Source organism: Leptodactylus fuscus, chromosome 8, assembly GCF_031893055.1.
Source record: "Leptodactylus fuscus isolate aLepFus1 chromosome 8, aLepFus1.hap2, whole genome shotgun sequence".
NCBI classification, from domain to species: Eukaryota; Metazoa; Chordata; class Amphibia; order Anura; family Leptodactylidae; genus Leptodactylus; species Leptodactylus fuscus.
In genome coordinates, this window is record NC_134272.1 from 4,392,646 (window position 1) to 4,420,084 (window position 27,439).

At 45.0% G+C, this 27,439-nt stretch overlaps 1 protein-coding gene across 1 annotated transcript in view; it reads left to right on the top strand.

Annotated features, from left to right (window-relative positions):
- FAM20C (FAM20C golgi associated secretory pathway kinase) overlaps positions 1-27,439 on the top strand; it is a 107,355-nt gene that overhangs the window by 11,244 nt on the left and 68,672 nt on the right. Inside the window, exon 3 of the mRNA XM_075285078.1 lies at positions 15,404-15,482. Coding sequence (XP_075141179.1) covers positions 15,404-15,482 — 79 coding nt within the window. The remainder of the gene's footprint in view (positions 1-15,403; positions 15,483-27,439) is intronic.

A 27,439-nucleotide genomic window follows, 5' to 3' on the forward strand; every position in this document is an offset into this window, starting at 1 on the left:
ACGGCACAACACAGAGCTATAAGAGAAGATTCTGCGGAATTGTTACATAGTGTAAGTTGTCAGGGCAGGTGATACAATGTATATGTATAATGTTCAGTTTGGATCTGAGGCTTCCTCTGACCAGAAAGGGAGTTTTTGGTTGCCGACCGTTATTTTTGGGGCCAGAATGTGATCAGTCAGAGCTGACAGTCACATGAGGTCCTCACCAACGTCCTCCTTATCGCCGGCTCTGCGGCTTCCTCTCTCTGGTTATCGTCGTCTTCTTCTTCGCTCCAATATCATAAATAAACATCTTGCTCAATAAAATGTTAATATCAAACATCTGCTTGAGGAGAGGCGGCCACAAAAGACTTTCCACCATGAGTCACTGAACACGGGGCTGACTTATTCGGGAAAACAATACTTTGCTATATACTGTACACCTACTGCAAAAACACTGGAGAGGAAAAAGCAATGCAGCAGAGCCCGGAGGGTTGTATGCAGTAGAGGCGGCCGTCGTTCATTTGGTGTCTTATATCATGGCATATTTTTAAAGAATTTTTGATTAGTTAAAAAAAATCTGTTATTAAGTGTATTTAAGAAAAATTCCTAAAAATCCTGCAGTTCCAACTCTGTCTACTAAGCCAAATAATGTGCTGAGACTTTAGTTTTTCTGTAAGAGATTTATTTGCAGAAGTCACAGGTATCATGTATATGTAGATAAGACATACATTCTACCAATCACAGTAGGTGGCTTCACATCTACCCCTCCCCCCTTCCCTCTACATAATGACCTATGCCCAGGTCACAGAGCATGCCCAGACTCATACAAGTCAATAGAGCCTCCCCCAGAACATTGTGAATATGGCCCATCTCCAGGAGACAGGAAGTCGCTAATTATTTTAGGCTTAGTGGCAAGAGTTGGAACTGCAGGCTTGTAAATCTAGAAAATAACATGGAAAATGAAACCACATCATCAGAAATTATCAAGAATATGTTTGGCATAAAAATGTGATTTAAGCAGTAGGTCATTTCCTAGCCACACATTCCCTTTAACAACTGACCTTTAATAATGGGTCATAAATTAGAGAGTGACAGGTCCAGCAGGCGGCGCCCCCGCCGATCAGCTGTTTGAGGAGTGCTCGGTGTTCAGGTGATCGCTGCAGTCTCTGCACTACTTACCAAGCACACTGCTGTATATTGGTATAGCGGTTGTACACGGGGTCACAGCTCAGCCCAGTCCCTTGAATGGGACTGAACTACGAATAGGTCATGTGACCAATGAACGTGATGTCACAGGGCCTGTGAAGCTGAAGCGGCTCTTAGGGTGCATTACTGGGGCTTCATACAGCCGAACAGCAGGGTCCCCCCTTATTACAGCAAACCCCTGGACGGTTCGGGAGACTTGGCTTGGTTGTCACTCCCCTCCCCCATTACAGTCTCTTGTTGGGAAACCACAACTCCCAGCATGTCCTGACACTGCAGGCTCCTAAGGCATGCTTAGAGTTGTAGTTCTCCAGCAGGTTGTGATCTAGAGGATGGAATTATCGGAATAGACCGTCAGCCCTACAATATACAGGACGGCCAATCGGTCAGCGTCGCTGCTACGTCACCCTATGTATATTATTCCTGTAGTTTTTCTTTCGTAACTGCGGCGGTTCACTTAGTTCAGCGAATTTTTGTGTCTTGCTCCTGGGAGCGGGGCTATTTATAAATGTAAAGCACATGTTTTAGAAGAGTCCTGTCTATTTAAATACATTCCCGCTTTGTGGTTTAGTCAATGACTTAGTGTCTTAAAAACCTCAGCGAGGAGGGAGGGAAAGTCAGAAGACGCAGCGAGCCGGGGCCTGGCAGCAAAAAAGCAGAAGACGGCGAAAACAAGGTCAAAAAGTGGATCAGCCCTGCAGAGACGGGACCCGGGTGTAATGTTACCATACAGAGGGGGGGGGGGGGGGGGGTCATGTGTCTCACTTTGTGGGGGCCACGGATAATCTTCGCTTTAAGGGGTTGTCCAATTTATTTCTATCCCATTTCGTATGAAGACTTCTGCAAATAAATTGGTCAGAGATTGTCCGAGATCAGATTGATGTGAACCTTGGCGGCAAATGGTTTGTTTTCCTGACATGCCGGTACAAGGTGATTGCAGCATTACATGGTAGTACAAGGTGAATCTGTAAGAGTTGCAGTGATTGAGGTGCGACTGGGCCCATAAACCGGGAGGGGGGGGGGGGGCGCAGTTAACCCTCTCCATGCTAAGACTGATTGAACCCCTTTGATCTCTTCCTCATTTCCTTTGATGGTGCAGTCTGTACATCATACACATGCATTACTCCTGTGCCCGGGACCCATGAGGATTCATCATACACAGCCTTCCTCTGTCAAAAAGGAGAACATTAACAGTTTAATGGAAAAAGTAGCAGCAGGTCAGCAGAATATGGTGAAGGAGGGATTCTGTGGGGGAGACACAAAACTGAGCACCATTATTGTATGGGGGGCACTGACAGCGGATGGGAATGATAGGAGGCTTGTGGGCCCGGACGAGTTGTGGTCTTCATGGTCTGAGACCATACTGAGAAGGAAAGGACGTTCCTGGTGCTGATAGGGGTGAAAGCCGACACATCTGCTGGTGGTTTATCTCACCTGAGAAAAAAACGATCAGGCATGTTTAAATCCAACACCCCGATCCTCCTCTGCCTCGACATCTGTTATGAAGGGAGAGATGAACGACCCCCCTATACATTAGATGGTCAATTTGGTTGGTTCGGTCAACATTCATCTAAGGTGTGTGGCTAGTTTAAGAATTGTCCCAGATGTTCACAAGGTCGGACTCTGGTGGTCAAGAAGGACCTTTGTCTGGGTCGATATCCTGGTATATAAGGGCAATGTGTATGGCTGTCTGTGACCATTGGCAGAAGAACCCTAGAAGATGTCGGGGCCCTCAAGACCTGGGAGATGGGGGTGTCCATAGTGATCAGTGTAAGCAGTCTCTATGCTGGACATAGGGTAGTCAGGGGCCCCCTGTACCAAGTAAGGGCCACATACACATAGCAGCAGCCCTGATATTTAGAACAATGACTATTCAGAGCGTGCTTGCTGCATTTAGGGGCAGATACTATAACCTATAGCAGAATAATAAGAAGAGCTCCATCTTCATAGTGTGCGATGCCGGAGCCCCATGGGGCAGGCGGGGACTTGGCGTCTCACCACAACCAGCAGCTTCTTTATCGAGAACACAACATTGTTATCCTATTGAAAGGTGGGGAAAGTGCCGCTTCCAAACTTGTTGTAAAACTTGGTGAAATATGGTATCATTGATTTGTTTATGGAGAAAAGAGGCCGTAAAGCTGCCCGATCCGGCGGATTGATGGCCATTGCCGTGATGAATGAACAAGAGGGGCCTTTCAAAGCAATGAACAAAAGTGGTTTAGATCCCGTAATGTTTCTTGCTGTTGGATTAAGAAGTCGTCTCCTCTCGGGGAGCTCGGCAGTGGCTCCTTCTGTTCCGTGTTGCGGCCTTGTCTGTCTTGTGTATATATTGTAGGTACACAGGTATGTCAGGGCCTCGGGCCTCCGCAAATAGGAAATTCTAAGAACTGGTTTTGTGTCTTCGAAAGAATTAAATCGATATAATGAAACTTAAGGAGACAAAGGTCAAGAAGTTTCTTGGCACATAGACAGACTCTTTTTTATTTCTGCCTTATGGGGGGGGGGTTGCCAAATTGTAGGGTTATAAATTGGGCTTGATGGACCGGGGTCTTCATATAACGTCATCTACTGTGTAACTGTGTAATCCTTGACCCCCCTGAAAACAAGACTGACCGGTCCTAGTGACCCTAGTGCCAACCTTCATCCTGAAGATGGATTGGTAGACCATTGCCAATGTTGTGCCCTCTACGGGCAAGTGGTCATAGAGCAGGTACAGACATAGTATTGAAATCATAGTCCTGTCATTGTAGCACTTAGACATCATACACTTATAGGGCTGGGTCTTACATTATTGATGGTCTAGGTTTAGGATCGGCCATCAATTTCAGATCTGTCTTACAGCAAGCATTCCCAACGATATGGTGCCCAAGGAGCCTCGAGCACTGGATGCCCCTTATTGTTTACCTGGCACAGCGCCATACTGGTAGTGGTGGCCATGCCTGGTATTGCAGCTGAACCCCAATGGGATAGAGCTACAATACCGGGCACATCTACTACTTTAGTCAGATGACCAGCGAGGCCGCCAGTAGTCAGACCATAAGATAACCGTTCATCAATGCCTGAGTGGTAACCAGAGCCCAGGAAACCAGGAAAGAAACAATAAAAAACTGCACAGGGATGTTTTTTTGGACAATTTTTATGCCATGATGCAAAAACAATATTTCTTGGTGATATTCCTCCAGCCTGTATTATACTGTATTGCTCCCGGCACCCAATCCAGACCCCAAGGCCCGGCAGTCTCTTCACGGCCACCGCAGGGGGAGTCTTGTCAAAGGGAGAGAAAACTGCATTTGGATGGTTGCGATGGGTTTTACAGCAGCTGCTTCAGACACCACAGAAATCAATGATCCCGGGAGTCTCAGTAATCTGCTGACTCTACATAATAACCCTCAGAAAATGTCATGTAAAGTAAGACGTCGCTTTTAAGAAAGTCTCATGCGCTGTCTCGGAGAAATTCTTGTCTATGAGAAGTCATAAAAATGGTGACAAATTATGATTATAATTATTTGCTGGTTATATAATCACGTCACACTTTCCATGTTCTGGCTGAACTTGCCGCGGACTGGGAGAAGGGATGGGTCGTGTGATACTTGTATGAGGTCAGTGCAAATCTCCAAACCTGACTTCAGTATGTCTGACCGAGTCCAAATGTCGTCTTGTCTAATCCTAATCTCATTCTAATACTTGAGGATCATAGAAAGAAGGATCTGTACCTCCAAGGTAAAGGACTCGGAGTGGCTACATGTCCTGTAGAGATATCCCTACTCCTCGTACATGAACGTGTCCATACACCAAGGTTAGCTGAAGCCACTGATTTTGGCAGCTCCCGATGACCCCTTATGTGGATAGTGATGTGCTGAGTCTCACCTGACAGATGGTGTGGGGCGAAGGATTCAGGCCCCGGACCTATGTTCGACTTGGAAACAGGTCCGGGGCCTGGTAGAGACTGTTACTGCTGCATTCCCTATAGCCACTCCCCAATGGTGCCCAAATAATACTCAAATAGTGCACAAGTATCATTGCTCCAAAGTGCACCAATAGCACTGTCCATGTAGCGGAATCCCAGGCCACAGTTACATTGTTGCATTTACGTTCCACTGCCTCCGGCCGCCCCCAAACTACCAGCATTCCCCATGTTTGGACGAATTTTATATAAACCCTCCCCCTTTTTGCCAAAACATGTTAAAATTTTTTTGAAGGTCCATTACGAAGTTCACATGACTGGATTTTAATGCAGCTGTGACGCGGAGGATTTTTTTGCTGCATTTTCTATCAGACACTTATTTTTCACCAGCTTTCTGGTGGATCCGCCAGGCTAGAAAAACGGATAAAGATGGGACATGCGCTATTTCTCAGCTGATGTTATAATACGGACATGTGTATGTACCATTGACCCCTGTTGTTCTACAAATGGATGTGGATCAGTTAGGGGCCCGTTTTTCATTGTCTTGCTCTTGGGGCCTTGCCTTGTGTTGCGTGATGCTGGAACAGATCTAATAAGAGACTGTAATGATACGTTACAAGGGTTACAATGTCATTAGATGTGCAGAAAACACTCTATTAAAAGGTCTCATCGGGATCATTACTAAGACTATGTGAACAACCGTCAAGGACATCGACCTCAGGAAGTCCATCAGCGGCAAATAAATAATATATTAAAGCAATAATTCACCATTTTTGGTTTTGCAGAGGACTAGTGCCAGAGATGGTTTGGTTTCACCGTATCCCCTTTATCTGTATGCAATTGAAATGAGACTGAAGTCCAAACAATCTGAGACAGACGAGGACACAGACAGTCAATCCATAGCAATCAGACCAGGACACAGACAATCCATATAACCGGACTAGCCCAACTGCTCAGCCAGAGAAGGGAGAAGGCGACATGTCAGTGGTTATTTACTAGGCCATGAGCAAAGTCTATGGCAGCTACTTCTATTTTGTGGTCAAAGGGAGGAAATGGTTAAACATTCTAAGAGAACCGCGGTCTAATCCTGACATAATGCCGCCAAAGCGAGCCCACTTATTACTGCCGTGAAATACTTCTAGAATAACTGAATGCCATAAACAGATAAAAATTCCGCCCAGCGCTGAAATAATAACCGGCCTGAGTGGCTTCCTGGACTTCCTGGACGTTCTGCGGTGTGTCATACCCAGGCACATTGTGGCGGCATTACTAATGTCACCTGTGTCTGCTGACGGATACAGAGCAAACACATCGCTGAAAGGCTGAACTTTGCAGTTGTCACCAGATACATTCATGGATTGTTGCCAGGTAACAGGAAAGCAATTTTTAAAGTTTCCCTTTAAGTTCGCCCCATAGAGCCTTGTATTTCTGTTTGCTTAGACTTGCTTTCGGTTGGGGCTACAGCGGGGCCTGGATTCAGTATTTCAGCTGAGTGCAGAGTCTCCAAGGTGGGCCTGTGTCTTACTGACCATCAAGGCGAACAAGACTATGGCCCATAGTCAGAACCCGTCCCCTGTGTATATTATATACTGTCTCTGTATTGTACAATGGTCCTATCTAATATTAATCTATATTAACCCTTTCCCGCTGCATTTCATTGCCATTTTTTCCTGTTGTTTTTTTTCCTCCTGACTTTTTCCATCCTCCTAATGTCAGGATTTGATATTCCGTATAATGTAATGGGAAGCTGGAAAATATTCTGAGTGCGCGAGAATTACGAACAAGTGCAGCTGCTCCATATCCTGAGAGGTTTGGAAGTAGTTCCAGGAGTGGAAGTATAAGAACTTGCTGGATACTTCTGAGTCTTTTTGTATCCACTGTTGCCTTTGACTTAAAAAACTGCAACAAAATCTGCAACAAAAAAAAACTGCGTTTCCACAACGTGACATTTAACCTAAAAGGGGTTTCCCAAAATTTGTATATTGATGACCTTAAGATATGCCAGATGGGTGGGTTCAGACCCCTGAAGCCCCACCAAGCAGCCGGTTGTACCTGATACAGCTCTTGGAAAGTTGCACTTGAATAGAACTGAACTGCAATGTGACCGATGAACGTGACCTGGCGTCGAAAAAGAAACCGCAGCATTTACCCCTCGGCTATTAAGTATAAGATTTATGTAGATCATCAATAAGTAAATCTCAAAAATAAAAAATAAAATGAACCAATATGGAGGAAAAACAACTGAGACCACCAAGTAAATGATACAAAATTAGACCTTGATGTTTTCATATAGAAGAGAGAATGAGACGTAATAGACACTTTTCTGATCAGAATCTTAGGAAAGATGAGTGTCACTGCTCAAGGAGCTTTAATGACAGGTAGATTTCTTGTTACCCATCTTCAGGGTCCATCAGTCATGTGAATGTCTGACAAGTAAGGTTCTTGCTCTTCTGGCCGTGCAGAAAACGTTTCCAGGGTTCTCGGAGTAGTAAGATGTCGCAGGTCCGACACGTTACAAGCCCTGCCAGCTGAACAAAGTGTCTCCTAAAAAGCTGGAGCTTGATCCTCTGTGCAGCTGAGAAACCTGATGTCAGGGGTGCTGAGCGTGTCTAGCTGTCACCTCCATGTCACAGATTGTCGCTGCGTGTATTTTTCATCAGGATGAATTTTATGTCCTGTCTCTGTAACGTGATAAATCAGAATCTCAGTGAGTTATTCCAGTCTATCAGGACTCGGGCGAGAAGAGTCGCCCTCCTGCTCTGCAGATGAACCATCATGTAGCAAGTCCAGATCTCATGTCAAGGGAAACTCACTAAGGGACTTACTCAGGGACTCACTAGGACACTCTTTTGGGAGCCCAAGAAAATCCCTTTTATCACCGCAGTGCCAGTTTTGCAAAAATTCCCATTTACCTACATGCTAATAGTTTCTTACCCAGTTTCTGATTCGGCGACGTCTCTTGTTGCCTCCTGTTTATATTCCCTTTATAGACTTGCTGGACGCATGTATATATATGTATACCCTGTAGAAATTAGGTGACTAGAATATTAACCCTATCAAAGAAAACACTTAACCATCCATTACGTGGTGTATGTGGGAAGGCCACAGCTTTATTTAATTAGTAAACATTGCAAACTCAAAAGACCAAAAATAGACCAACCATGCCCAACCTTCGATTCCGGATCACCTTTAACCTGAATGCCCTGCTCTATCAGCAGGCATGTAGTACTTACTGTAATCTTCTTGGGCCTGGTGACCCGCCATGCTGTGACAATGAAATCCTAGCAAAGAAAAGAAACTAGAAAACAACGGGTCAGGACCAAAACCAGAAGGGCAGGGTGGGCGGGTGTTCCTCTCACTAGCCTAGGCTCGGCAGAAGGTTAGCACCCACCTACGTGCCCCTTTCTTAAATAGACCCTTAAAAACAACTCCTCCTCTACCTTTCGTTCATTCGTCACCTTTCCAAAAATATTTACAAACAAACTTCAAAAACCCGGCCAGCAAGTCCAGAGCCCTTTCCCTATACGGTTCAGGGCATACAATTCTATTGTATTGCTCTCGCTCCAGCACCCAATCCAGACCCCAAGGCCCGGCAGACTCTTCACATCCACCGCAGGGGGAGTCTTGTCAAAGGGACAGAAAACTGCATTTGGATGGTTGTGATGGGTTTTACAGCAGCTGCTTCAGACACCACAGAAATCAATGATCCCGGGAGTCTCAGTAATCTTGTGACTCTACATAATAACCCTCAGAAAATGTCATGTAAAGTAAGACGTCGCTTTTAAGAAAGTCTCATGCCCTGTCTCGGAGAAATTCTTGTCTATGAGAAGTCCTAAAAATGGTGTCAAATTCTGATTATAATTATTTGTTGTATTAAAGCGCTGACTTAGGAACTTACTTCGAGGGGTTATCCAGTTTCTTATAGTGATGGACAGGTCATTGATATTAGATATGGGAGGGTCCGATGGCTGAGACCCCAGAAGATCAGCTGTTTGCGGACAGCATGTCTCCTTGTACTGTTTACATGCCGGAGCCGCACCGCTCACTCATTGTAGGATCTGCGCCAGTGGGTTTTGGTCCTGCAGAACTGCCTCATAGACTTCAGTACCAGGAACTAGTGATGCAAATGTTACGAGAAGACCCTGAACAGCAGATCCACTGGGGTCCTGGGTGTTGGACCCTCCCAAATCTAATATTAATGAGCATCAGTATTAGAAACTGGATAATCCCTTTAAGCAGTAATTCGGCACTCACTTTCGTTCACACTTGCGTTGGGTTCTCCATCGTTCCGGTCTGCTTGGGGACTGAATGACGAATAACCAGACTGCTAAAACAGAGGATAGCTATGGACAACCATGGACCACATAGACAGTAATGGGGTCCACCGAGGGTCTGGAGGGTTTCCAATGTATACTGAAACTGGCAGAGAAAAAAACATCTCAGGACTGGAGGACCTCCAATGCTTTTTGGAGGACTCCGGCACAGGTGTGAACCTCGCCTTAGGCACTCATTCAGACACGCACTCTGGCATTCATTCAGGTACTTGCTTAGCTCAGGCACTTCCTCTTATAATTATGCAAAAACTAAGAAAGTGAAATGGCTTTCCCCCCTTTGTTGGTATCCGGCAGGGTCCATCTTGCACCAGTTATATTCCATAGGGCGACCAGTGTTTGGGCCTCTTAGTTGCACCTCCTGTAATTTAACGCATGACCACTGTTGGTGACCATTCACACACCTATAGACATCACATTATGCATCTTCAGCCTCCAGCTAACACTGACCTTTCACAGCTTCAATGTCACGCTTCATAAACGTCAATGTCACACGGTGGAAATCGGTATTCTGCATGACGGTGGCTGAAAATTTCCCAATGACTTCCATGGAAAGTAGAAAATAGGTTTCTGTGCTTTGGATTGCGAAAGCCGAGCCACATACTTCAAAATGTTCAAAAGTTACAGCAGACATCTGCGAAGACAGGAAAGTAGTATGAGAAGCGTGCAGGCATGTAAGAAGACATACTGAAGATCCTACTAAAGATCCTACTGAACCATTAGAACCTTAGAAGTCTATGGGAGGCAAACTGGGAGATTCTGTAGAAAGCCGCAGATCGGACACATTGTATAAAGTGACATCGTAGGGATAAAGCTTGTATCATTGATCAGAATTCTAACTCATCATCATCATCATCATCATATCGAATGGAATATCATCATCATCTTCACTACTACCATCACTCTCAGCACCATTATCATATGATATTTAGCTGCATATCATCATCATCATCATCACATTTCCCATTATTCTTATCAATGATTCATCAAATGCATTATTTATGTTGACTATGATAAAGTGATTCTACTGCTCATCATCGTCATCATCATCATCGTCCTCGATTAGATGATTATCAGGATTGTGATAAATAATTGATGATAAACATATAATAATAATAAAGATATCGCCATAATTAGCATTCTCATCATCATTATAACTATCCATACTGCATCTTCATCCTCATCCTCATCATCCGTCTTTTCATCATTATACTCCTCAGTTCTTCCTCATCAGCCTCATTATCTGCTATCCATCCTCATCATCATTCAGGATAACGATCTCTTCTGCGCATTATCATTAGATCATGTTCACACAAGAGAATTTTGAGATGAATTTGCTGCAGTCTTCCTCTGTGCACCCTGTAGTGCAGAGCCAAAGAAGAGCAGACACAATGGGGTTAGCTGCTGTTGTCCTGCACGGTGGGTTCTGAGACTGAATCAGCCACCAAATCTGCGGGAAGATCGAGCAGGACGCTTTCGTTTTTCAGCCCTTTGATCAAATGAAGTGGCCATCACTACCCCAAAATGAAATCAATGAGAGTCAGAGTCCACCTCCAATCTCCTCTGTGTGAACGGCCCCTTATTGTATCAAATGGCCCCTTAAATGTATCAAAATCTTATCTTCATACAATGAAATGTCCTCGCCATCACTTAATATCATCACTATCATGTCCATCATCATTGTCCATATTAATAATGCCGCCATATTGCAGTCTATGTTGTGTATTTGGTCTATTTGCTGCTCCGGTATATGGAATAACACACGTTTTAATTCCTTGTGAGATGTCTGCGCCTTGTCCTCCCGCTGTCGTGCAGGTTACAACATCTCTAGTATTTGCTGTTTTTGCAGTTGGCCTAAGGGTCACTCATTATCAGGTTCACTCGACTGGGAAGTCTGCAAATAAGCAAGATCACGGCGTACAAGCCTCTCCCCGCCGCACTTACCTCTCCTACAAGGCACCTAAGTGGCCTTCATTTTCTAATTATTTCTACTTTTCCTATGGGGAGATTGTGGTAATGTAATAGAAAACACGGGTCAATAGACGCAGCGAACCACAGGAGATCGGCCCGTAATGAATCAGTAATTAAAGTGGCCAGACTTATATAACGAAGGGGAGAAAACCGTATTACACGTCCCAGGTCTGCGGCACCGTTGTCCTTGGAACAGAAGGCCAGAGAGAAATGATATACCTAATCCTTGCATTAGACATCTTGATAAATGAGTTTACTAGGAGACTAAATAGGAAAACAGAATAATTCTGGCGACTATGTGCTGCAGAAGAACGTCACTTAGCTCAGGACTCCATAGCTGGTTGAGCTTTGTGGGAGATTGAGGTCAACAGCAGCTGACGTGCCAAAGGTTTGGTTCCTCGCTTGAGGCAGTCAATCATATGACAGAAAGCTTTAACCCAATATACTAGGCATTGCATCAGCTTGCTGGGTGAGGGCTATGATGTCTGTGATGCTTGGTAGGACATCTAATCTAATCACAGACCCTTCCAATTCTCCTAGATAATTCCATAATGTGTTCTTCTTGAGAACATCAGGTGGACATCTTCCATGTCTTCTTATGTTGAACTTATAATTTGCTTGATTGTCTTCAGGATTTCCCAAATTAACCACATGTAACATTGTAGCACAAGGTCTCCTATAATGTAATGGGGCGCGGGGTCCCTGATCAGTCTTACACAAGAGCTATGACTCCCGACTCATTTCAGCTATGATCCACCTCTGGTGGTGACTTCTCTCTAATATATGTGCGGACCTTTAGGTTCGATTTCATGGATCTATTACTATGGATTTTTTTTCCACCAGTCCTCTTGTGCCAGGGATGTAGAGGAACGTTCTCTTGCCCCTGTAATAACAATGACACCATGTATGTTCTCCATAATCCAGACGCTCAAGGTCTTGTTACCAAAATTGGCCCGGTCCATAGAATGTCTTCTGATCTTTTGGCACCAGCGTGACTTCTTGTGTAAATCCCGTAAGGCAAACATTTAGTTTATGCTCAAGGTGCCCTGCGAAGGAGAAATACTTGCACTACCCAAATACACGCGATATACCCGGTGCCAAACGTCTAGTGATTGCTTTCTCCATGTTGGTGCCAAAAGTGAGCAACGCCAGGAGCTTCTGACTCACGGGAGAACATATGTCAAGATTAAAGGAAGTTGTTCTAGTCTGACGGATTCTCTTTAAGAATAGATTCCTTATATAAACCATTGACGCTAGAAAATTCATGGTCGGTCCCAAGACCACTCAGTCCTGGGAAGAGGTCAAGGCCCAGTTGGGAAAGCTGATAAAGTTCTTTGATCCTTGTCAAGCCAATGATGGGGTAGACAGACAGTCTTGTACTTCCTCACCGGTCCTCTTCAATGTGTAGCAAGATGTTTCGTACCATATGACCAACTTTAAGAAACATAATTTTAGGGTGTTCTTGTTGGGAGTTGCTTGTGCTATATGTGAACACCCAATGGTTGTCATGTGAGTCGAGACTTGCCAAAAGTTTTGTGATAATGTACGATATTGAATCTTATAGACACATAAAACGTCACCGACTATATTCGTAACCATAGGAGGTGCAGAGGTAGTGGTCGTTACTTGGACCCCAAAGGTCACATAAACCTCTAGTGTAAATGGGTCGGGCCCATTACACATAAAGCTTCAAGTTCCGCCTCTGCATAATGATATGTCTGTCGTAGGTGGGGATCCATTTACAATCTGCACTGGGGCCCAGAAGGTTACACTGATGGGGGAGGTTTGTTGTTGTCACTCGGCTTCCCCAGATATTACGTAACCAAACTTAAATAGAAATTCAAACAAATTTGGAAAAAAGGAACATTCTAAATTCTAACTGTTCCGTTACATCTGCTCTATATAGAAGATCATGGTCATTTACTTCATTATGTCATCACTTCCCCTTTAAGAGTTAAAGGGAACTGTTACCATATAGTCCTACTTATTTCCCCAGAACTCTGTCTATAATTTGGGCTTACCTGTGTATCACTAGACCCAACAGACCTGGGAGAGACAAGGATTGCTGGAACCACGCTTGGTTAAGGAACGTGTTCTGCATATGAAACCAGATAATTATGTTTTAAGCTACGCAATCATCCGTAATGATAGTTTTTGTGAGAATAAACACCACTTTTCAAGAAAATCAGCTGGGGGTGTCAGCAGGTTAGACTTAGTGGAAGACATGTTTTAGCTGGAAATCAAAGTCAGCTTTTCATGTGTAACGTGGCCTAGGTAATTCAGCACAAGACGTGTCTGGAAACATTATGGGAAGCTTATAATCAGCCGCAAGGGATGGAGGTGTGCACCGATCCAGGATCTTCCCCGATCCAAGGTCTACCCCGATCCAAGGTCTGCCCTGATCCAAGGTCTGCCCCGATCCAAGGTCTGCCCCGATCCAAGGTCTACCCTGATCCAAGGTCTGCCCCAATCCAAGGTCTGCCCTGATCCAAGGTCTGCCCTGATCCAAGGTCTGCCCTGATCCAAGGTCTGCCCCAATCCAAGGTCTGCCCTGATCCAAGGTCTGCCCTGATCCAAGGTCTGCCCTGATCCAAGGTCTACCCTGATCCAAGGTCTACCCCGATCCAAGGTCTGCCCTGATCCAAGGTCTGCCCCGATCCAAGGTCTACCCTGATCCAAGGTCTGCCCCAATCCAAGGTCTACCCTGATCCAAGGTCTGCCCTGATCCAAGGTCTGCCCTGATCCAAGGTCTACCCTGATCCAAGGTCTGCCCTGATCCAAGGTCTACCCTGATCCAAGGTCTGCCCCGATCCAAGGTCTACCCTGATCCAAGGTCTGCCCCGATCCAAGGTTTGCCCTGATCCAAGGTCTATCCCGATCCAAGGTCTATCCCGATCCAAGGTCTGCCCTGATCCAAGGTCTACCCTGATCCAAGGTCTGCCCCAATCCAAGGTCTATCCCGATCCAAGGTCTATCCCGATCCAAGGTCTGCCCCGATCCAAGGTTTGCCCTGATCCAAGGTCTATCCCGATCCAAGGTCTATCCCGATCCAAGGTCTGCCCTGATCCAAGGTCTACCCTGATCCAAGGTCTGCCCCAATCCAAGGTCTATCCCGATCCAAGGTCTACCCTGATCCAAGGTCTACCCTGATCCAAGGTCTGCCCTGATCCAAGGTCTGCCCCGATCCAAGGTCTGCCCCAATCCAAGGTCTGCCCCAATCCAAGGTCTACCCTGATCCAGAGCCCTGGGGTGGAGAGGACAGACTGAAAGATGGGGGAGTGGATAAAGACCTGTGGGGTGATCCATGACAAACATCTAAATCGGTCATGACATCCTACTCCATGATTTTAAATCAGGAGGCCACGATTCCCAGAGGTATAACTATAGGGGATACAGAGGTCACATCTGCTACTGGGCCCTGCAGCATGAGAGGACACAAAGGACTCCCTATAAAGGTATCAAACACAAATACACAGAGGGTCAAAGTGAAAAACCTTAATATATATTGGAAAAATGTCTACAATTGAAGTTTTTCCTTCTGATCAAATGTAACAATGAACCTTCTCATATGGAAAGAAACTTTAAAGATTAAACATAGACGCTCCATACAATTTGCTACATTCTGATTTACTATAGTGGAGACTCTTGAGATATTTAGTATGTTCTCGCTGGCCAGGTATAATTATACTGGGGGCCGGATTTGGCATCTATGCTCTACAACCTAAGACGACACCAGTAATATAGACAGAACATGGTAATTGGAGGCCCCCAATTTTGCACTGAGGTCCAGGAGCTCCAATTTGCCCCTCTGATGATTCCCCATCAGTACCTCCTATTAATGCCCCCCTCATATTATACCATAAACTGTATATATAAGGCTGCATTTATTTAGCATTTGGGGTGTATATCCTAACTCTATGATCTGGACCCTCACGGGCCCTCATCCGTTCTCTGATTTACCACAATTCATTTTATCATTCATCCTAATGATTTTCCTTTTCGTCTTCTCTAGCAATGAAATCTGGAGGAACCCAACTCAAGCTCATCATGACCTTCCAAAATTACGGACAAGCCCTGTTCAAACCTATGAAGTAAGTAGAAAACCTTTGGCTGTAATGCTTTACATTTGTAAGTTCGGCCACGATGGCAACTAATCGGATATATCGGACTCTAGAAATGGAAAATCTGGATTGCAAGTGATTCTCATTGTTTGCATAGATTATGTGGCTAATGCTCCGCTGTTTATATATCGTGTAGCCAGGGTCTGGTCCGGTCATCGCCATTGATAGAGTTCTCAATGTTAACAGTAATCTTCATGTTGGTGTCTACTATGGCTTTTGTTACGAGTAAGATCCTTGGGGGTGGAGCTTAGTATTAATATTTCCCCACCCATGACTATTTCTGCTGGATTTTATATCTACTTGTATCGGAATATTAATATTAATTAATATTAATAGTAAATTGAAACACAGACTTAGCTGAAAAAATGTAGATTTATTGTATCCTGATTATGTATTGTATCGATCCTGTTATAGGATGATCCCGCTGCCCTACAGATGGATGGCTAATAGATGGGGGGACTGAGTTGAGGGCCCCCCATATGTAATGGGGCATTCTGGATAACACTGCCCCTTTAAGACAACTCGTGAATGTTACAATTGACACGTTAAAGTCCTTCCTTTCTCATTGAGTGATATTAGTGCCATTGGGTACCGGGGAGGGTGCGCTCAGATATATTTAGACTCTAACTTCCTAGATTACTGGTTCACAGGAAGTTCACTGAATATTTTTTAAGCTTTCGTTCCACAAATCCTGAGCTCGAGGGTCTTGTCTTAGCGTATTTCAATATCCTGGAACGTTACGTAACTGCGGCTCCTCGCAACTTGATGTCAGCTCCTCGGCTGCATTGTTTGGATATACTGAGCCCCGGCTGTTCTATAGCATCTGAATGGATCTGATAATACGGAATAATTTGGTATTTTTAACTCTTTCAGGGCTTGTCATATCCTCTATTGACTCGAGTCCTGTATTAGTGTATAGTAATGTGCGTAGTCAGAAAAATCTGGGGGTGACATGTTCTAACTGATGCCAAGCCCCTTCCTCTTCCTGATAAGACAGTGTTTCTTTTAGAGTCTCTTCATATCTCTCTAATGGTGTTTGTAACCCCTTCACCCCCATGACCTCCTCCATAATGGCGCTGTCCATCTATGGCGATCCGACCTTTAGAAGCCTTGTCATTGGTTCCTATGACAGTTTGCACAGCTATTCCCCGTCCCGATGATGGCTGCCGCTCGCTGTAGTCCTCGATCCTTCCTCCAGTCATCGCCTGTGTTTTCTTGTGAGGTTATTTCTCACAGGGACCAATTACTTTACTGGAGAGACCATGTAGTCAGCTCTGGTGTAGATCAACCTCAGCGTATGATCCCATAAACACACACCCAGGTTCTTCAGAGTTTTACTATAGATGGGTTCAATGGGATTTTGCGGTTTTGCATTTCGGCCATGGACATTGCTATGAAGCATGATGGGGAGACAGTAGGTAAAAACGTTTATGGTTGGGGTGGCGAGTTCTCTGTCGGCCCTTAGTGATGTTTCTTGGTCGGTTGGGCAATGCCATGATGGCCTCTCTCACCTATGCGTCCCCAAACCGGGGTTCAATGTCTAGTATCTCTGCATCCTCATATCTCCTGACTCTCTTTTGCAATAAACAATGGACAATCCCAGGCCTAACAATTACATAGATGTGGAACCATCCTGAGCACCCGACCACTTCTCCGCTCCTCTCTGGTGGATCATTCCAACGTCCCAAGACACTTCCATGTTGGCTTCTCCTGGGCCTTGGCTGACGACTCAGAAACCAGTTCCCTTGACAAGACATGGCAGCAATGCCAAATACTGAGACCTGATCGGCCCAAGACCACCCAGCTTTTCTTAACTACTAGAAAGGCACTTGCAGACATGGAGATTTAGTTCCAACTACAATCCTACACTCCCTCCAAGATTATTTCCAATTATATAAAACCTAGGCCTCAGTTTTCGACCAAATGATTGACTGGTGGAAAGTATTTCAATCTATTGTGGATGGAAGATAATTTGCAAGCGCATTTCCATTGCCAGCCCAGGACAGGAGAGATAAGCGATTCTCCCTGGGCCTCTTTCCAAATGTTACTGATTTGTTGTGTTTTTTTTTTCTTCTGAAAATCACATTCCATTATCTTGTTTTTCAACTCCATTCTGCATGGCTGATTGAAATGGTTTTCCTAGGCAGCGATCCACAATAGTCTCTATTAGTAGATACCGCAGGCGCACAAATGAATCTCGAATTAGAGACTTATGAATAGCAAAGCCAAGAAAGCCAGAAAATAGTCTACAAATATTAGGCCCACAAACCCCGGGCCATGCGTGTGTAACCAGGTGACCACAAGGCCCGGCTGCAAACAAGAAGGATTTGGAGGTTGCACATATTAGGTTTTCTGCAGATGTCTTGGATGTAAAGTAACTCGGCCACCAGTGAGATGAGTCACCGATATGTAAGAGTGATCCAAGCCGAGCCCTCCCCCCTCACCTCACATGGCGCAGGCACAACTATGTACTTGGACGGTCGTCAGGTCAGAAAACCAGCGACAGTATCAGTGTGAACTGGGTGTCATTTCCTATCCCAGACTGGTCCTGCACAACATGGGGGGGGGGGGGGGGGGGGTATGAGGCGTTACACATATACACATCCCAAAACTAAAAATTCTCACCCTTCGAATGTCTAAATGGGTTTCATATTTTTGCATATTTGTATAATATTTAGTTATTTATTCCTTAATTTTGCTACTTGATGTAATAAAGTATCGAATGAGCGCCAATGGGGCTAAGCTGCAAACAGGCCACGTGATAGATGGACACGACATCACTTCAAACTGCTGATCCACAGGGGGTCCCGGGTGTCAGACCCCTGCTGACTGCTGATCCACAGGGGGTCCCGGGTGTCAGACCCCTGCTGACTGCTGATCCACAGGGGGTCCCGGGTGTCAGACCCCTGCTGATCTCCCACTGATGATAGGACCTCAATCCTATAAGGCAGGAAAACCTCTTTTTGGGAGTTCTGTATCAGAAAAAATGAAGCTTCAATAATAAGAACTTTTTTTGCCTATGGAATTTTGGAGGGTTTTTCCATAAACCCAAGAGGTCTGGGATTGGGGTAAAATTAAAAAAGATGGGCTATCCGCCTACCCTCGCGGTTCTGCTGTGGAGTCGGAGACCCCCCTTCCCTCTTGTTGCCTTAGAGGTGCAGGTTTGGGACTGAACGGGTAACTCTGCCACCTCAGAGGGCCGGGGGTAAGTGAGCGCCCCACAATTTTATTGTACCCATAGATTTTATTCTAACTGGAAAACCCCTTTAAGTCCAAGGCAGAGGTGAAATCGCGAGGTCCTTGAGGGTGAACCAGACGACATGGCGGCGCCCACTAATGTAATAATGGCGGTCAGGGGTTTGTGTATCTGTAATACTTCTATATACAAGTGACCTATATACAAGACACGTCGGCCTCGGCTTATAAGTCTGTACTTTGGTGTTGAAATTGGAGAAATCTGGCTGTGCAGAAAGTGCTAAGATAACATGGGAAAGGATTAGGAAACACAACCTGCGGTTTATGTGTTTTTTTGCTCCCTTTATACAGCTGCGCGCATGCGCTATTATCGGCCGCTCCCGCACTAGAGAGATAAGCTGATAATTGATAGTCCCAGATATAGTAAACAGGAGATTATTACCGAAGGGACAATATCTAAATCTCTGTATACAACTTACACCAGGCCCTCCATAGCCCGCGGCCATCACATATGGTTTACAGCGACTCGCACCTTCCATTATTGCAGCAGAAAAGGGACGGAAGTGGGTAAAAAACAAAGATAAGATAAGATAATCCTTTAATAGTCCCACCATGGAGATATTCAGCCTGGATAATACAATAATATATTACAGGACAGGACACAGACAGAGCAGATAGAAGATACCGGGAGTCAGAGCAACTAGAAGAAAGAAAGGCTCAGGATCATTTAGTTCTCTGTGCGGAGTGATCTTCGCTTGGCTTGATGTTGACTATACAGCCTGACCGCGGTGATGTCACACAATAATGTCATCGTGTTTATTAATCTTGGATAAGCCCATCTGTCACGTGTCTGTCCCGTATAGGCCTTTGTCTTTCCGTGTCGTTGAAGGCAACCTATTGTTCTCCGAGTTCTCCGAGCAGCGTTAGCTGTAGGGTAAAATCACTTGATCACATATATAGATGTCTCTGCACACCTATAAATACACACATCATTCTGTGGCCTCTGACTGTAGGCATTGTGCTGCATGGTGTGGCGGTATTTTACGTGTTCAGCTCCTGTCAGGTCCCTTTGTTCAGTGCTGAGGCTCGCAGCCCGCGATACAGTAATTCATGGTGTCAGCATCGCCCCAGTCCTGGGCCAGCCATCACTTTCCACTTACAAATGGATGTGACGTTTCGAGCTCTCAATCTGACTCTGTCTCGTGTGGTTGGGATAAATCGGCAGTGCGGGGCCGGTGACTGGTACATGTGACCTCAGATGGGGGAGGAAGGATCAGGAAATATCAACTCATCATTACACAGACTAGTGCCGGCAAAACCTCGAGCCAAACAGGAACCGAGCCATCCAACAAGAGGCATCAAGTAATGTGACGAAAACGTGGCTGGAAAAGCAATGCCCCTGCGAGTCGCCGCCGCCGCCGCTGCCTCGTGGATAGACTTCGCTTCTGCATTAGATTTGATTTTATTGCTTTGTTATTTGCAGCGGTTTTAATGGATTTTGTGTTGTAAAATACTTCTTATTAGGTTTCCATTAAGAACATTCATCTAATGTTCTCCTAATTACTCACAAGCGATGCTTTAATGAATGCAGACTTCCATTACCATCACAATTGCACAGCCCTTGTAAATCAGGAGTAGTGTATGGAGGCTTAAAGGCAATGTCAGCACAAAAGGGCCTGTTGTTATATGGCAAACACATTGGGGGGTTACTATTCACCCTATGCCGGAACACTGGGGATACTTGTGTTGCATCGTTTGCAACATTTCCCTCTGTCTGTGCCTGCATGCTACTTTTTTTTGCAAAAGTGGGTGGAGCCTGGCGGAGAACAAGGCAGGTCCGGGGGAAGGGGGAGGGTGTTGACAAATTTATTATTACTCGTGTCAGAAAATTGGCAGGTCTTGATTAGTGGAGCTTATTATGGAGTGCGCCTAAATTATTAAAGGGGCGGAGCCTGCTGATAATTCCAGTTAATGAATTCATTAAGGTGGCATACAGAACAAATACGCTTAGTGTTTTTATTTCCATTTAACATGTCACTACCCATATTAAATAAATAAAAGAATTCTTGTAAGTTTACACTGACCACTAAGCCTAATAATAGACTAACACTTCCTGTTTTGTAGAGATCACTATCAGCACAGGCAGGATTACAATAACAGATAACACCTACATGTAGATAACACAGGTTCCTCCAGTATCGGTGATGGTCTCAGCTCATTTTTTCATGCCAATCTGTCCCTTAGCTACAACATTTCATCCCTTTGGAAAACCTCTTTTCAGACCTCATTAAATCCATTTTTGATGAATTTCTTAAAGGACCCGTCCTACTAAATATCTCTATAGGAGGATGCAAAAAATAAAACGTATAACGTGTAAGGAATCTGAGTCTTTGAGTTGCCGTACCTTGCAGTGATTTCTGTCTCCGACCCCCTTCGGATGACATTTGTTCGCTCAGCTGTGCGCCTTACCCAGTGGGCTGTCAGTTCTGTGGGGATCAATCTGAGCTAAGTCTGCTAGTTTGATGGTGCCCTTCCCTGGAGCGGCGCGCTCGCCCTCTGTGACTTGGGCATGATCTTGCTTTGATGTGAGCCGGTGGTGGTTGGCGTGCGGGCAGCAGTCTGGAGACAACATCCAGTCACATGGAAACATTTTATAGACAAAAACAGAATTTTTGAAACACTTGAATTCTTCCCATAGAAGATCTTATTCAGATATTGTATTGTTGCAATTTATAGTTTATGCAAATTAGATCATTAACAATGTTGCTATTGATAATCTGTTTTTGGGCTCCTTTGCGTTCTCCTCTTGAAGCCATGGCATTGACCCCCCTTTCATAAAACAGGGTCCAAGGGCTGGGACCTTTATCTATTGGATACTCCCGGCCCATCCACATAGATTGCTGAGGTCGGAATACCCCTTTAAGGTGTAGGATTGACCTGTTGAACCCGCCGTCATACCTTAGCACTATATGGGTGTAGTTCTATCATTTCTGGATTTTCTCCTTCGGCAGGACATACCTGTACGGAGGCCACCGCCTGACACGTGATCACAGACCATGTGGACTTATCGTTGGTATCACAGGTAACAGGAACAACCTCATTTCTTAGAGTTTCTCTTTTCTTTTGATACTGGATCAGCCAGTTTATCCTGCTCGAGAAGACGAAGATGAACAAAGGCCATTAAGCTCCTAGATTTAGTCTAGACTTCCTGTAGGTGAAGGTTCAGGGTTGTTCTTCGATGTGCGGGTCAAATACCCTTTTTCCTTCTCACCCCTAAGGAAGGGCTAGGTTGGCCCATGTAAGGTGGTGGGGTCCGTCAGGGCTATCTTGAACACTGAATCAGAAATGGGTCCGTATAGACCGAGGGGTTTAGTGTTCCAAATTGTCTGGTTATATTGCAATCTGTGGCCGCATTAAAACCTAGAGAACCCTTATACTTCCCTAGAGATGAGTCTGCAGAGTCTCTTCGGACTCCTCTCTGGTGCTCCTGGTGCCTGCGCGATTCTTCAGTGAGGTCAGAGATGTGCAGGACATGTGCACTGAATCCAAGGTATACTACTCTGCTCTGCACCTTAGCAGGGAGTACAAGCCATAGGGGAGTATAATATTTTTTTATTTTTATGTGGCCACGGGTTGTAATATAACAGGACGATTTGGACTAAACCCCCGTTCTATACGGACCTGTGCATGGTTTTATGTGCATCTCTCCCAGCAAAGCACCTTGTTCTTCTCATGTGATGCTGATATCCGGGCACCGGGCCACCCTAACGTGTTGTAAAGCTGTGATCTTCTCCGCCTGTCTGACAAGTCCACGCCTCTTTTGCGTCTCCCTTGATTCATAACATTATCCTGCAGGCTTTACAAGCAGCAGATTGACACCTTACGCTGTTATCCAGAGGCAATGATTCACAAGCACGTTTAATTCCTCCTCTTCATGTGACTCTTCCAGTTTTACTTCCCCCAGGATATAAAGTGCGTGCAGATTATTCGCACCCAGGTTCTTATTGTCACTTTATATTTTTTATGTTGAATTTTATTTGCCGAAAATTTGGAAGTATTGTCTGAGCGTTTCGCCATGGCTGCTAGGTGCAAGCAGATAGCCGGCGATTGCATCAGATATCTGAGGACAACAGTGATCTGTGCTTGTTTTCTAGGCTGGCGAGTCTTTGTACGTTAATTACAGTGGCGCGGTTATCGCAGAACGTGTAAATATCTTGTGTTGCACCTACATGAGATGATATCCGGAGCCCTGTGCCGGGCGTATTCATACTAACAATAGGTGATGCAAACACTGGCTGCTCGCGTGAGACGCTTCTATGCACCAAATCAATGAGATTAACCTGCGCCGAATCTGCGAATTTACGAGAAGAAATCTGATAGTTATAAATATCTGTTATTTCTAGGATTAGAGGCAGAGGGTGGAAAACCTGTATGACCCCCGAGATAAAGGCGCCAGAGTCGTCTGACCACATCTCACATGGGAAGGAAATAATAAGCACCCTGGTCCTAATTCATTGGTGTTACAGCCCGCCATTATAAACCACACATGGCCGGTTTAATAGGAATGTGTCACCAAAAATCACCTACTCTTTAACCAAGGTTTTATGTTAAACATAGTTGTTGGGTTATTTTTTAATTTTCACTATCTATATTTTAAAAAGTACTGCATTTATCACTCAGACCACTAAGCCTAATAATAGACTAGCACTTGCCAATTCTCTAGGAGTTTTCTTTGCAGCAGTCCCCTCATTTACATCACAGACAAGACAGGTAGGTTTACAATAGACGATAACACCTCTGTAGATGACACCATTGACCCATCATGACATCACTACTGATAATAGACGATGTCACAACTTATCTCCTCCCCCCTTCCTGCACTGAGCACGGTCTAGAAAACTCTCCCATAGACCTCAATGACGGCCGCCCCCAAAATCACGTATAGAAAAGGCAACAAATTAACAATCTGAAAATAATAAAACAGATTAGAAAATAGTCAAATAATTCAAGAGATGGTTTTAATATAGAAATGTAAAAAATTGGTGATATCAGATTTTTTTTTTCCCCGGAGACATTTATTCTGTTAATTCCCATTACCCCTTGCAAATAGGCACTTGGGGCTGCTCTTGGAGAGTTCTGTCTCAGAAAGGACCCCTCTCCTTCCATATGTCATCTCTGGAATATATTGGGCGGACAGGTGTTGGGATCAGCTTCAGTCTATTCCCTTTGATGTCACATGGTGCAGCTCAGTCCCATTCAAGTAAATGGGACTGAGCTGCAATACCAAGTGCAGCCCCTATGATGTGTACAGCGCTGTGCTTGGTATTCAGTGAGGTGGACGCAGCGCTCTCCTAAATGCTGCAGCCTATTCAGCCAGCTGATCTGTAGGGGTTCCAGGTATTGGACCCCCACCAATCCGATATTAATGACCTATCCTCATCAATATGTAAGTCCTGGAAAACTCCTTTTATTTTTAAGGAATGGTTTAAAGAAAAATTCATTTAAAGATGTAATGTCTATATTTTGGAATATTTTCCCCACGTTGCTTCTTTTGTTGCAAATTTTGTTGCAGTTTTTGGAGACATAGCCAAGAATGGATTGAGCAGAAGGGAGAAGTAGTAGCCAAAAAATGTAGCAAAATCTGCAACAAAAAAATCAGCGTTTCTTCAACATTAGGTCTTATGATGCAAAACACAGGGCTCCTCACCGGTGGGCAGTGAATGCAGCGTCTGTCTCTACCTCGCCATGTTAATACCCAGCGGTGCAGATCGGCCTAGACGGGATGATGAGGCCGCGGCCGCCCCGACCCTCCTCTTTGTTTATCTCATTTTCGCACTTGTTGCGTCTGGTAATGAGTCGGCCCCTCGCTGCAGCAATCTCCGCTAAATGTCTATATGTAAATCTGCAGTCTGTTCCGCCGAGCCGCTGCATTATTTATAAATCTGCTGTTTTTCTCCACAAATCCGTCTATTCTGAGGTTTTCACTTACTAATCCAACATCTGCACTCACCGAGGGAGTAAAATAACATTCCCAACATTCGGTGGAGAAATGTCAACAGACTAAAAATAATTCATCTTGGACTCAAACTGTGAATCTTAGAAAGTAGATTCATTAACAAAGACGTCTCATCGATGTGCCAGATTCTGTAATGTAAGGGGTCAATGGAGGCGGGGACACCTAGAGGCCGGGATCGGTATTACACTCTATGGAACTGCGCATAACTATAGGGCTGAGACATCCAAGCGCTGCTTTCTAGGGGTCGCGTGTAATTTAGTAGCCAAGGAGGAAAGAGAAGAGACTGAGAATGGGGGAGACCTTTCTGGAAGACTCCTCGCCTCTAGCAGATCGTGTTATGATTGATCTCATGCTCTAGAACTCTATATGTATAGTCCTGAGGCCCGAACAAACCTAGGCCATTTTCTTTATCCAAGCAAAAATTCAGTTTTGTTCCCCATTCTCTGCATGATGTCACTCCCATATCACCTATGATGTCATCAGGGAAGTGGGCGGGGCTAATGTACCACCCTCAGGCATGGTATAAAACATGTTGGCAGTATCCTGAGTCCCCTATAGCTGGTCTGTCTGATGTAACGTTACCGTTTTTGTGCTTGTTTGTCCCTTTTTCTGGAGGACCCAGCGTGACCATACATCACATGGACAACCCAATCATTTTTAATGGGCACTGTGTAATTCTTAATTTGTCCTGCAGGGGGCATCGAAGAGAAATTAAATACTTGCTTTAGATCCCCTGACAGGTGGGGGGCAACTACAAAGAGTGTCCCTTTCTTTGGAGGACCCAGAAAGCCCAGACATCACATGGACAGGCCATTCATTTTAATGAGCACCATGTAATGCTTCATGTGTCCTGTGGAGGCACTGTAGAGAAATTTATCATATTTGTTAGCTTCCCTGACTGAATATAACTGACATCTGTGACCTAATACCTGCAACCCTGCCATCTATATATTTTTTTGTTAGTGGACCCTTCTAACAAAGAAGGATTCTCTATTGACAACCCCTTTATCCTTGCGCTGATGCCAGTGACAACATCTCCTTCACCCAAGGACGCAAGTCTCACCCCATAGTCCTGAGTCTCACCCCATAGTTCCGAGTCTCACCCCATAGTCCCGAGTCTAACCCTGTAGTCCTGAGTCTCACCCCATAGTCCTGAGTCTCATCCCATATCTCTGTCTCACCCCATAGCCCTGAGTCTTACTCCATAGTCCCGAGTCTCATCCCATAGTCCTGAGTCTCACCCCGTAGTCCAGAGTTTCACCCCGTAGTCACAAATCTCACCCCATAGCTCTGTCTCACCCCATAGTCCTGAGTCTCACCCCATGGACTTCAGTCTCACCCCATGGACTTCAGTCTCACCCCATAGACTTCAGTCTCACCCCATAGTCTTCAGTCTAACTCCATAGTCCCGAGTCTCACCCCATAGTCTTCAGGCTCACCCCATAGTCCCGAGTCTCACCCCATAGTCTTCAGTCTCACCCCATGTGTACAAAATGAGTCATACAACAGAAGAAGCAAGCCAGGAGAACCTATAAGATTTAGGGTTTTGGGGGTTTCATTGTTCCTATTCCAAGCAAACCCTCTATTTATGACCTGATCTTCCCTTTCGCTTGTCTTACGCTCTTATTTCCGTATTTCCATTTGCCGAGCGGGCTAGAGGTCGTATATTTAATTACTGAAATGTCACCATATGGCTAAAATATCTGAAATACAAGTTTCCACATTGAGCAGACTGTGCCGGCTGCAACACAGAAAAATAATGAATGCGCCATTTGGCTGGGGAATCTCTAAGCAAACCTGTATTCTAATGTTCTTCCTTCTGTGCGGCTCTGGAAGGAGAGAAAGGCGCAGTTTTACATCAGCAGGAATTAAATAGGATCAAATAACTGAAAATGAGCCGTTTTTTCCAGTTGCCACCATTACCTTGCTGCATTTTTGTGCTACAATAGGTTTCAGTATGTGATAATGGGGATGATAATACCGGATAGGACGCCGGGCTGTTAGCTATGCAGATAATGGAAGGAATTAGGTATATTGTGTGCGGGAGATGTGATAATCTTATTCCGTAATGACTTTTATTACAAACAGGAAAACAATTGCAGCCAATATTGTAGGCAGAGGACGGTGCGCGAATGTTTCGTCGGATAGGTGAAGTCCTTGGGGGGTATGAGTAAGGCAAAAGTGTTGTCAGGACCGGACACCCCACCTGCTCGAATCTCATAGACGTGCGGGTTCTCATGGTGGACAGAAGTCCCTCAGGGTCTGGAACCAACAGGGTGCGGAGGAGTGGAGTAGAGCGTGCACGAACCAACAAGTGGACCAATAGCCTTCAAGATTTTATTTGTAACCAATCACGGCGCGTTTCGGGCAGGGGCCCTTTCTCAAGTGCATATACCACTGGCTAGCAGCCTTTCCAATGTGCATCTGACATGTATACCACTGGTGTAAGATGTCAGATTTGTGATAAAATGTGCAAATTAGCTCCCTGCAAAAGGCAAAAAAACCTCTCCAAATCTCCATATATAGGTAGCTATGCTGTAGGTCGATACCCGACCCATAAAGGGAACCTTTCACCTCCAACCCCAACTCTGGACATCCATTATGCTCCACCGATTTTGCCACAGTTGGATTTTTCTCTAACCCGCACCGAGTGATTCTAAATAAAGCATGGCGCGCAGATTCTGCCATAGGTTGCTATACATCTCTCGTAGGGAAT